The sequence below is a fragment of the Dysidea avara genome, chromosome 6 (assembly GCF_963678975.1).
Source record: "Dysidea avara chromosome 6, odDysAvar1.4, whole genome shotgun sequence".
Lineage (NCBI taxonomy): Eukaryota > Metazoa > Porifera > Demospongiae > Dictyoceratida > Dysideidae > Dysidea > Dysidea avara.
The window spans coordinates 11,183,946-11,196,318 of NC_089277.1; the positions used below are offsets into that span (position 1 = coordinate 11,183,946).

Here is a 12,373-nt window from a genome sequence, read left to right on the forward strand (position 1 = left end):
AGTCAGCGTGTGTGATGTGTGGTTGATGTGTGGGGGTACACCATCTGCCTATTTCAACACTAGCACTAAAAAGTGCTGAACAAGGCTAGACAGTGGTCTGGGAAAATTTATCCATCCATCCACATATAATTTATTAATTTACTGAGCTTTTAGAGGTACTACTGAGCAACAACTGTGTAGCAGGTCATATACAAATGTAACAGCGTACATACGTACAGACTTGCTGGTGATGTGTTATGGATGTGTATATGTATTCAGTGCACAGCATTTGTTGTTAGAGAAAGCTTTCTCTCTATTATCTGGTTAGTGGTATGAGATAACTCTGTAGCTCTCTCAGAATGTAATGGTAACACAAATCAAGATACAATGCTATTTTTCAGTTCGCATTGCATTAAACAGTGAAAGCACATATTTTCTTGTATCTTAGGTGATGTCTATTATGTATGATGTCACAGGAAGAGGCATATATCAGGTTTCCTATAAAATAACCAGATAAAACTATCTTGTGTAGTTGGTGGTAGCAGTTGAGGAAGATGAAGCTTGTTCTGCTTTTGTTCATTGCTAGTGTCAGTTTTACAAGCATCACAGCCAAGTGTGGTTTTACTCATGTGGTAGATGGAATATACAGCAAGACTACTTGTAATCCTGGCCTCAGTTTGCCTAATGCAAGAAGAGACTACATCCCTATATCAGCCCTGATCACCACGGTACTGGTATCAAAGTCTTCTTCAGTATTTGTACACTACCAGATAACAGTAAGTGTTAGATCTAGTCTTCAGACAAGATTGCAAATAAATGGAATTGATGTTGGTTCTATTGTGCGCACCAGTGGTGACCTATATCAGACAATTTCTGGATTTTGGATGGGAAAACTCAGCCCGGGCTACTACACATTTAGAGTGCTTTATAAGGGTACGACATTCAAAGTTCCGAGTAGTGTTGACTGGCAGACAACAAAGTTGCAAGTAACATGGTTTGAACAATCTAACAGTTTTGTGCTAACTGACAATATTAAATGCTACTATAACCCAACTTCATCATCAAATGAAAGGAAACTGGTGGATGATACTAGAATTGTCCTAAACTTACTAAACAGTAGAACCGTACTTGGGGCTTACCAGTTCTCCACTGAGTCCAGCAGAAGATTGTTTACTTTACTTGATGTTAACAATGTCTCTCAACCTTCTGCCTCATTTGCCGCCAGCACTAGCAGGTACCCTTACTACCTAGATGTTCATGGTGTCTGGGCTGACAAGTATGAAAGAGGGACTCACTATTTCAACTTGTACTATCAATCTCTTAATGGTTTCAAGTTTACAGATTGCCAGTTAGTGAATAGTGAAAGTGAGAACTTTTATGTTATGATGTTACCGTCAACATGTAATGTGGTGAAAGTTAACCCGAGGACCTACTTTGAGCTAAATAGCACTAGTTCATGGTTACAGACTGATGTGTGCTACAGTCTGAGGCTTAGAAAAACTTGTCATGCTATTATAATGTACCATTTTGCCAGTGAAAGTAGTAAATCACACAATGTGTTCAACCGACTGACAAGGAATTCAGTTCCAATGGAACACACTACCTCCATCTCAGGTGATGCACTAAATGCTGGTAATACTGGTGTATGGATGGGTGCACTGGATCAAGGTGACAACAACATTTGCCTGGAGTATACCAGTAGTGGTCAAGAAATTGCCGCTATCAATAATGCTTCACATCTAACCAGATCTTTATCCATCGTCTACTGCTGTTCATAATATTAACACTAAAATAACCATGCACAACCTAGTGTAGAATGTGCGCATGTGACATTGAATTCATGGTGTATTTGCTGTGTATGTACATGTATGTATGTATACTGTAACATACAGTGATATTTTCATGTTGTGCTGCCGCACTCTAGCTATTTTTGAAAGGAGTTGACGTGCCATCTTACCAGTGGAATTCACTTAACAATTTTATTCTCTTGAATTAATATGTCATATATGTAACCTCTTTCTGTGACACAAATAGTGAAACTTGAGCAGTACTGGTAGGCATAATATGTTATCTACAGTATGCTGTAGGGTCATGGGAAATGCAGTTTGTTTTGTCTTCATAAAACCTCCTTAAGATACTTGTACCTTTTGCCTATAATGGAAGCACACTATGTGTGGTCAGCATGCGTTTTCTACTGGTCACTGTATTTTTCCATGGTGAACGCAGATGTAATATAAGAGAACTATTATGGTTTTGTGGGTAAAATACCTATGAAATAGTGGTTTTGCTGAGTCAGGAAGAATAGTGCTTACTTACACTTGTGCCCACGTAATTAGTCTAGAAAGAAGAAAAAAAAATTAGTAAATGGAATTGCATGTTCCCTTGCCAAATGTTACAGTGATTTCATGTGTTTACTAAGTAATGGTGTCGTGTAATTGTAAATAGCTCACATTAGTGCTTACTGTAGTTTGTTGATTGTTGTTGCTATAAGTTACAGTTTAATTTATTTATTATAAACAATGCAAATTTTAAATGCACAGTAATACAATGCTTTGATCAGTTGCTACAGTACTTGGAGGGTGATGTTTCTAAGATTATGACACAGCTACTAAAAGCTTGTACATATATTTAAGTTAGTATGGTACCTACAATTTTTATGAATTGTATTATGTTGATTTCATAACACTGTACATATATAATTCCTTTTTCCTAGAATTTTAGCCATCATAGACAGAATATGGAGTGAAATTGGCAAAGCAGAACTACTAGATGCATTATGGCAGAGCATTGTTCTCTCTCCGAATTATCGAGTAGCTGCGCTCAACCTCATATCCACCAGACTACAACAGGATGGAATGAAGGATGAATTAGCAGACAAAATTGATACAGCTTTATCAAGAGCTGCTTTAAGTGCAACCCTATCTGACAAGAACACGTATACTCAGAGAATTGCACTGGATATAATTGTAGTGATTTATCCCTTCAGTAAAGTGTCTCAAACATTTTCAGATCAACATCAGACGACGTTGCTATGTCCTGTGTTGTGTACACTGTTACGACGTGAGCAGTCACTGACAAGACGTGTATACAGTTGGTTACTAGGTGACAATGATAATTGTAATGTTGAAGATCAACCACAAAACAGCTCTGAGCAATGCTATTTCACTGCACACGTACAAACACACGTTGTTTCTGCTGTTAGGAAAATGTTGTTTGATAGGGATCTCTTGACATGTGCAAAAATTCTTTCAATGTTGTTTCAGAGAACTTCTATTGGTGATTCAATAAAAGAGATAATAATTTCAGATGTAGCTATGAGTATTTACAAACAAGCTCTAGATCTTGGAGGATTTACTGTAGAAGAGGTTGTGTCACTTCGGTCCTCTGGTAAAGGAGGAAAAGGTGCGGCAAGAAAAAGACCAACAAGTAATGACAAAGCAGAAGTGGTTAGAGCTGCTGGTTTAATTTTTCAAACATTTGATGAAGATTTTGTGTGGGATTGGTTTGATATTATTTTGAAACAGTCATGTGATCCATCTTGTTGTCATGATGGTAAACAGGAATCAGCTTTAACTTTATCAATTGCTCTGAAACTAATCATTTTATTAGTCAAATTACTACCTTTGGTTAGTATGTATGTGGTTAGTATGTATGTGTGTACTTTGTTATTGCTGTCAGTGTTGTGTGTGTGTGTGTGTGTGTGTGTGTGTGTGTGTGTGTGTGTGTGTGTGTGTGTGTGTGTGTGTGTGTGTGTGTGTGTGTGTGTGTGTGTGTGTGTGTGTGTGTGTGTGTTAGGGCTGAGTGATACTACCATTTTAGCAATTTATCGCGATATTTTGTTATTAACTATCGTGATACCGTGCCTGTACATTACTGTCATTAAAATCCATTTGTTATGCAGTACTAGGCTAAGAATCCTTGTAAATGATAAAGTCCACCCATCTGGTTTCCCCTGCAGAGAGGTGTGAACACCATAACAACCTCAAAGCATGTGTTACGATAACTGTTACTGTAGATAGTGGTTAGTTTGCTATCACATATAAGGACTTCCTGCAGGAATTCTGAGCAATACACTATGTGGCACCAGCTATGATTGACTTATTTGTAAGTATCGTGAACTATTCAGTATCGTGAACTATTCAGTATCATGAATAGTGGCTTTAGTATCGATCGTGATACTAAAATGGCAGTATCGCTCAGCCCTAGTGTGTGTGCGTGTACATGTGTGTGTGTGAACGTGGCATTTCAGTGTATAACTCATTACAGGAATATCATCCTACACACATACCTCAGTTATTGTCCTCACTCCTGGATATGATCTACAAACACTGTAGTACAACACTACAACAAGGACACTTGATAGAGTCACTCAACACTGTGTCGGAATTAAGCAGCCATTTACGGGACCAGTCAGTGCAGGGATGCTCAGCCCCACCTTCAAGATCTGACACACCGTTACTGAATCGTAGATCTAGTTCCTCTCCTGATGATGTAGCCAATGAAATAAGAGAAAAGGACCAAACCACTACAAATTATGCCAACACAAGTACACCCATTTCCAAACACAGAGAGGGCATGGCTGATGCTGTAAAGAGTTATCTTAAGCTATTTCCAAAACTAATATTTGATATCGTAAAGCTACCTTGTTTTGATAAGTCGCGTACTGTTGTGTGGAAGGGAAATGGTGATATCATAGAAATCTTTAAAATTTCATGTAATCTTCTAAAGGAATTTTCATTTTTAACTCCACCAGGTAAGTTTGACTTTTAAGTATGAAAGGTAACAACAGTACTTGTGGTGTTCTTTGCAGATTATGATGTAGTTGTGAGCAGTGACATTCATACACCGCTACCTGATTGGTTGACTGGCTTGTTAAGTTGTTGTGTAATCAACAATGGTGTTCGTCACTATGGTAACCCACAGCATCAACTACTGATGCTTCAAGCTGTTCACTTAAAGTGTTGTCTTCTTGAGGGTAGTCCCTGCGATCTTGTAACCATGGAGATGAAAACACACATTGCCAAGGAGACTAACTTCTATCAGGTAAATTTATGAAAAAATATGAAAAAATATGACAAATATATTTATATAGTAACTTTTCCCTCCAGGATGTGTGCAGTATATTGTACCATTGTGTGCGGGACGTCACACTACAGACTGAAGCCTCAGAACTACTTTATAAACTGCACACACTGTCTGGTCCTGTAGTTGTGTGTGAACTGCCCATACTGCAGGCATTCAGTGAGCATAAGGTACAGCTTTTATTACAGTTACAGTACAACATAAATTTTTTTCCTCTTATAATATTCTCTAATAAAACACACAGTGCTAAGATGAATTTGTAAATAAAGTACACATACATGATTGCATAAATAACTTTGTGTGTCTGATATTGTTACAGGACTCTGTTTGGCCGTACCAACAATTTGCTGTGATCTCTCAATACAGGCCAGTGTGGAATACTGGTGGTTATCGTCCACGACCTTTCCTTAGGTTAGTACACTGGTGCAAGTACTGCTTGTACTAAGTACATAATATAGATCTTTAAAATGCATTCAGTGACCCTTTAATAAACATTGTATAAGCATTTCTAACAAGCTGTGAATAAATTTTGGAAACCATTGTGTACAGCTGTACTGGTATACAGCAATACTTCTGTAATCCGACCTCACTGGGATAAAAGAAGTAGCAAGGATGTCAGATTATTGAGTTAGTGCTACATAGAAAAAGTCTTTTTGGTATACACAGCAAGGTCAGATTATAGAGGTATTCTGGATTAGAGAGGTGTCAGTTTAGAGAGGTTTCAGTGTACTTAACAAAGCATTTCAGAGACAACATTGACATACTCTAATAGAACAGTCAGCTGCTTCATTGTTCTATTAGAGTTACTGACTTCTATTAGAGTATATCAGTCTTTTTCTGTGATTTGTATTTTGATAAGCAAGGATGTATAGTATAGCAAGGATGTATAGTATGGCACAAGTGTTCTGCCCATTATGCTCAATACTTTCAGGCACCTATTATGCTCACCATTATGCCAGCACAATCGATGGGTCCCTAGTGACAATGTACTTTGTACAATGTAGTGAATGTACACACATACACTTACTGGTTATTTGTATTATTCATCAGAGCTGGACTCAGGATGTTGGAAGGACTGTTGAGCCACACCCCCACTGTGCAGAACTTTGTGCAACGTTGGGTACTACACATGTGTGGACAAGGCAACGTTGATCTACTCATGTCTCCACTATTAGTCCTACTGGGGGAATGCCCTATACAGAGACAGCAATACAAGAGCCCCTCATCTAAAGAGACTGGTACCTTCTACCAGCTTACGGCATTAGCTGATACAAATAGAATATGTTTTACATTAAACGTGTTGACCGCTTTGTTGACAGTGGGTAGAGCTGGTTTGGTGCAGCATTTTGCTAACAACAGAAAGGGGGAGGAGCTAAGGAATGACACTGCACAGCCACAATCACAGAACATGCTACAAGATTTGTTGATGTTATTGATGGAGATACTGCTGGCAGAGTATAGTGAAAAAATGGCTGTCAATGATAAGGAAATGGAGGCAAATTTTAGAATGAAATACGCTGTATGTAATTGCTTACACGTACTGTTCACTGACTTTGTTAATGCCATCGAAACAGCAAACAAGAATAGCAGTGATAGCACTGGGAGCAGTTCATTCTTCTTAGGATTGTTGTATCTTTGTGAGGTGCAGAAGTCAGTACTTTTGCTGCTTTGTGAACTTCACGAAGGCATGCAAAATAATGAGAGCTCTTCCCGTGAAACTGAGCCACTCCTACTAAGCTTGTTGCAGGTGATTGGTCAGATTGTGGTGATAGAATCTCTATGTGCTGTAGTTAGTAGTTGCACTTCCAATCATCGACTTAACATTCCCAAAAAGCATGTCAACACTCTACTACAAAAAAGACAATTCAAGAAAGCATGTCCCTTGACACTACAACCACTGTTCTATGTACTGATCATCAGTGCTTGTCAAAACAGTCAGTTTTGCTACCTCGATATGTTGTTGCAGTATATGCCGTACTTTGATATGACAGTGTTAGCTCCTAGGATACTTGGTGCTATATCCAAGACTTTGCCACCAAGTGGCACCACCAGTAGTGATGCAATTCACTTGTTATTTATAGCAGTCTGTATTACTAAATTTGCTTTAGAGAACACACTACCTTGTTACACAATTAAGGAGCTGCAACCAAAATTAAGCTATATTGGTGTACTCCACTTCTTTCCTCTAATTGAGGATAACAATGATGTAGCTTCATTCAATAGTGATCCATCACTATCATCGTCAGGAACAAGTGGTCCTATTTCATGGTTTACTTCCCTCTGGAATCAGTCCAAACAGACCAACAATGCTCCGTTGTGTGGCCGGCTACAGGAAAAGATGTTGAAAGAGCTACCTCAGCTATATAGTGCAATAACAGTGTTATGGGACTGTCATGAAACTAACACGAAGGATGAGTCAGGAGAACCATCTATATCGGAGGTAGTTTAGGAATGTAACTGTAATGATCTTTCTTAGGATAAGGTTTAGTCTTCCATCTCCCCATGCCTCAAAAATTTTAAAAAGTTGACTGTGTAAACCATTACAGTGTTAGTACAACAGTGTGTGTAGTGTGGTGTGTGTGCATGTGTGCGTGTGGTGTGTGTATGTCTGTGTGTAGTGTGTGTCTGTGTCTGTGTAATGCACTAACGTTGGTTGCTGTTCAAGGTATCACACTCTTGTTGTAAAAGCAATTGAAGTCAATTACATTTCACGATCATATAGACTTGTTCAATATCAGTGTCAATCTCTTGTGTAGTTCATATTACCTGTATATTACATAGGATATTAGGTTACTGGTTAAGGAGGTGTTGGTATGTCCACTAACTGCTCTTCCTGAGGCTTTCCTATCTACCCTAGCAGAAATGTGGATGAACTGGGTAAGTTCTGTATTTGTAATTATATACTTATAGGGTGTATACCTGCAGTTAGAGGCTTTAGTATTCCCAGTAGGATAGTGTTACTTATCCCACCGACAATAGAAGTCATGTAGTTTCAGCATATGGGAATGCAGCTGGTTCCGACCCAGGCACTTGCATTGAATGCATACTGTCTGAATGTCAAGTGCCCACTGGTCTGATTTTTATCTGTATTCCAGGTCATGTTTTCACTTGCTCGTACCTCGAATTTGAATTCAAGGTGAGAGTTACCAGAATAAACAAAACTAACTACAATGTATTTACCTAAATTCTCCCTATTAACTGAACTCTACTAGGTGCATACATATTTATATTTTTACACTTCATAGCAACTTATCAGAAGCATTTTGGGTTGCATTGAAAGCACATTTGGGCTTTAATACATGTACATATAACTCGTATTGTCAAGGTACATGAGGCTGGTTGCCAGTCGATTTTTTTTTTACACAGAAGTAGTGCTGTATCTAGGGGTGGGCCTGTGCCTACTAAAGAATTTTGGTGCCATACCAGATGTATTTGTATGTGATATCGAGGTATATACTCTAATAATAGAGTAGTCAATCACTCTAATAAAACAGTCACTCTATTCAAAGAAGCAGTGTATCAAACTATGAGGTTATAAATAAGTACTTTATCGATATAATAAATAGTTGGTGAAGGACAGTCTGGACTGCCATTGTGAGCTGGCTGTTACCTTTTTTGTTCTTGTGCCCTATGAAATCAGATAGTCTAGATATGCCGCTGCATGAGAACACAAACCTTCACAATCCTACTCACTATTATCACTCTGATAGTAAAGTCCACAGCCAAGTTGTTATTGAAGTTTCCAGGATGATAAATATATATAACTACCATCCATGATGCTGGTACAATAGATCGCATTATGGCACCGGTTGCTTGACTTATGCTGATCCAAATTGCATATGCAAGGTTGCATACAGCTAAGCTAGCTAACCCATAAATGGATTCAGAAAAAGTACTAAACTAGGCATACTGTATTAAATTTTTACAAGTGAGGAATAGTGATTGCTGAAAAAAAAATCCACAAAATAAGAAGGGGTAGCTAGATTGTATCAACTAGGAAGGTGTAGGTGGTTACAGCAAATAAAACCCACAAATCCTTATTTTGATTCATTTGCCAGTGTTACAGTAAGCAGTCAAGGGATTTTGGGTTTACTTGTTGTAATTAGAGTACTTGTCAATCTACTCTAGTAATCCCTTCTTGTTTTTTCAGCCATTCCTATTCCTCAATACACACTACCTTTACAATTAACATACACTAACTCAAGGATTGGATCCAATTATCCCAGAAGTGCCCCAATGGGGATGTTTGTTTGAGCACTATATTGCAACAAGATATAGCTTCCAAAGAAGTAATGCCCCCTCCTCACCTCCCAATCCTTATGGAACCATGCTTATTTTGATTGAAATACTAAACCTTGTCAGGCCAATATCAATTTATAACTCATGAAAAATATGCATATTACTACAATTTATTACAAACTGACTCACCTGAAACCAAAGTCAAACCAGCTGTCAAACAAACAGTCACTCAGCACCTTTGGGTGTACTAAGTGCCTCTAAAAAATGTTTATTGTTTCTGGTGTTTTAAGACATTCATATAGCCTTGTAAACAGTTTTTTTTTTAAGATGTCACAACTGCCCAAAATGGCAATAATCAACAGTGAGACAGTTACTAAGAGGTGATTTTTCCTGCTTAAAAATATAAAGCAACTAACAAGAGAATCTGTTCTTCCCAACCACCTACTACTTAGCCCCTTGTTGCCCACCCACACAACTTTTCTATATGTCACTATATACGTTCTACAGAGTTTTTTTATACTTTAGTATAATGCCTTGCTCATTATTAAATGCTTTACTCCTTTATTGTGGTTATACATGTCTGTTGTGTCTCAAAACAACTTTTGTACTGCAAACACCTTCCACCTTCGGCACCCCACATAAAGTACTGGAAGATACGTAGCTAGTTACTATGCATGGTCCCCACAGCTATAGCAAGACATTTCTCTAAAACTTTCTGAGGTGTCTGCAAGGCCTTATTCTACCAAGCAACTCTCCAGTACTGATTTATCCCAGATAGCTACTGTATTTACATTTGTACTTGTGGTTACCTTGGCCTTGGATGTAGCTATGATATGTGAAACTATCCATTGAACTGCCATGACTGTTGTTTGGGCCTTCATGATGTGCATGATCGTTGAAATTCTCAAATATATGGTGCGTGCATTGATTAGCATGGGCCCCTGCAAGCAAGGGAAACATCAGATTTAAACAGACATGTTCAATTTTCCAATTCTCTATTTCTGTCAAATTTTGTACTTTTACAGCATGTGCAACTACTGTCCACATACTGAATACACCTGTAAATAGAAGTTGTACAACTTCATAATACATGTACTCATGAAATTAATTATAGCTCATATCAAACACAATGCATACAATTGTCACTTTATGTAAAGTTCTATCAACTCCACAGCGGTATTTTCACCGGCTGCGTAACCATTATGACAGTTACGTATCTCAATGTAGTCAGTAGTTGGAACAGGTAGTGTCTTACGGAACCATGGCATCCCACTGTGTGAGCAACAGAAGTTGGGTGGAGTGCATCCTTCACCAGTCCATAATGGTGTAGGGTAGAAGACACCTCTCTGTGGGTTACTATCAACTCCACTATCACATGAATGGTGGAACTGTACCGTTATATCTGTAGTCAGCACATGGACAAAAAATATTGTAACTACCAATGTTAAATGCTTCTAATGGTTTTCTTTCAAAGCCAGTTGCATAGGCCCAAATATGTTTTTGTGTTATGCCATGAGAAATCAGCACTCCATCCAGGACCAAGTCAAGATTGTCTTGATTGTTCACATAAGGACCAAAGCCATTGGGTCGTCCAACTTGATATCCTCTCACCCTACCACACACTTTACTGTAGCTTATTCCATGAGTAGAGAACTTGGCACTAGCACATCCAGGGGTGGTCAGACCTCCACAGGTACGTATGGGACTTGTGATGAGATTGAGGTCACCAGGACATGATTGTAACTTGTTGGACATGTCAACATGAGCCACTCTTGTCCATCCCTTACTACCACAATGTTCATTATCCATGTCACAGTAGACTTTAGATGTCTTTAGGTAGTAGTAACCAGAAGGGGTAGCAGGATACTTGTCTAGTATCTCCTTACAAGAGGAAGGTCTGTCAACTTCTTTACTTCATTGGTGTTACATTCTTGTGACCAGCAAACCAAACTACTTACAAGTAGAATCAACAATTGAACCAGCAAGTTACTCATCCTTGTATCGTGATATTATCTGGCAGTCCTACTACTAGTGCTGACTTTTATTCAGTAGCTAGCTATTGACCTTTACTAAAGTCATGTGGTGTACATGTGCAGTTTTGTGTGTTTAGCTGATGTATGCATAACATATTAGGCATTGTGTTACTAAAAAAGTATATAAACTCCAGTTGGGTTGTAAGAAAGGGAGATATCTTACCATCTGTTGTTTCCTGACATAGCTTGAGAACAGATTTCTGGTATGTATGTGGGTTGGCTTTTCAGTCATTTAACAAGCATTTTGAGTAGATAATATTTTTATATTTATGTGTGTGTGTGTGTGTGACTCAATTTTGGAAGACCAAACATTTTGGAACATATACATAACACTAGTACGAGATGCCAATTTATATACAAGGATTTTACATGAAAGTTGTATTGGATGAAAAAATTAAAAGTGTTTTTCTATGAATTGTTGTAGTAAAAACATCGTATATTTATACATTTAAGTTTTTAGTTCATCGTACTTGAAAGTTGTTTTAGGTTTATTTTGCAATTATGTACTGTGACACACTTTTGGTCACAACCAAGCATTCAAGTTTTAAAACTAAAGATTGGCTCAAGGGATTTAATGTAATTTGCTATTATTTTAATTTGTGAATTACACAATTAGAATTCTGATGAAGTAGAGAACAGGAGGACAAACTTTATAAGTATTCTTCATGATGTGAAGGTGATTTGTAATTGTCCTGTGAATTATTAAGTATAATTAAATGTAATTTTACAGATTGTGGAACTACCTGCACTATTGGATTGTACTAAAAAGACATTGCTGTTGCTAGGACAAGTAAGAGGAGTTACTGTATGGTGGCAGGTATTGTAAATCGTTTGGTGTTTTCTGACAGATGGATGACAAAGATGCTGGAGCTGTAAGGCAGAAATATCTACTGCACTTTTTGTATAAGTTCCTTTCTAGGTTAGTGTGGTGTGTGTGTGTGTGTGTGTGTGTGTGTGTGTGTGTGTGTGTGTGTGTGTGTGTGTGTGTTGTATCAAATTGTCCGTGCATTATGAGGTTCAGGTGGGAAGGTACCCATATG

General features: G+C 38.1%; 1 protein-coding gene across 1 annotated transcript in view; it reads left to right on the top strand.

Moving 5' to 3' along the window:
* The window catches only part of LOC136258479 (protein dopey-2-like), a 35,235-nt gene that overhangs the window by 16,528 nt on the left and 6,334 nt on the right, over positions 1-12,373 (top strand). Inside the window, exons 3-12 of the mRNA XM_066051790.1 lie at positions 2,693-3,605; positions 4,246-4,732; positions 4,790-5,022; positions 5,088-5,231; positions 5,381-5,472; positions 6,112-7,501; positions 7,843-7,938; positions 11,950-12,009; positions 12,064-12,123; positions 12,182-12,252. Of these exons, the coding sequence (XP_065907862.1) occupies positions 2,693-3,605; positions 4,246-4,732; positions 4,790-5,022; positions 5,088-5,231; positions 5,381-5,472; positions 6,112-7,501; positions 7,843-7,938; positions 11,950-12,009; positions 12,064-12,123; positions 12,182-12,252 (3,546 nt within the window). The remainder of the gene's footprint in view (positions 1-2,692; positions 3,606-4,245; positions 4,733-4,789; positions 5,023-5,087; positions 5,232-5,380; positions 5,473-6,111; positions 7,502-7,842; positions 7,939-11,949; positions 12,010-12,063; positions 12,124-12,181; positions 12,253-12,373) is intronic.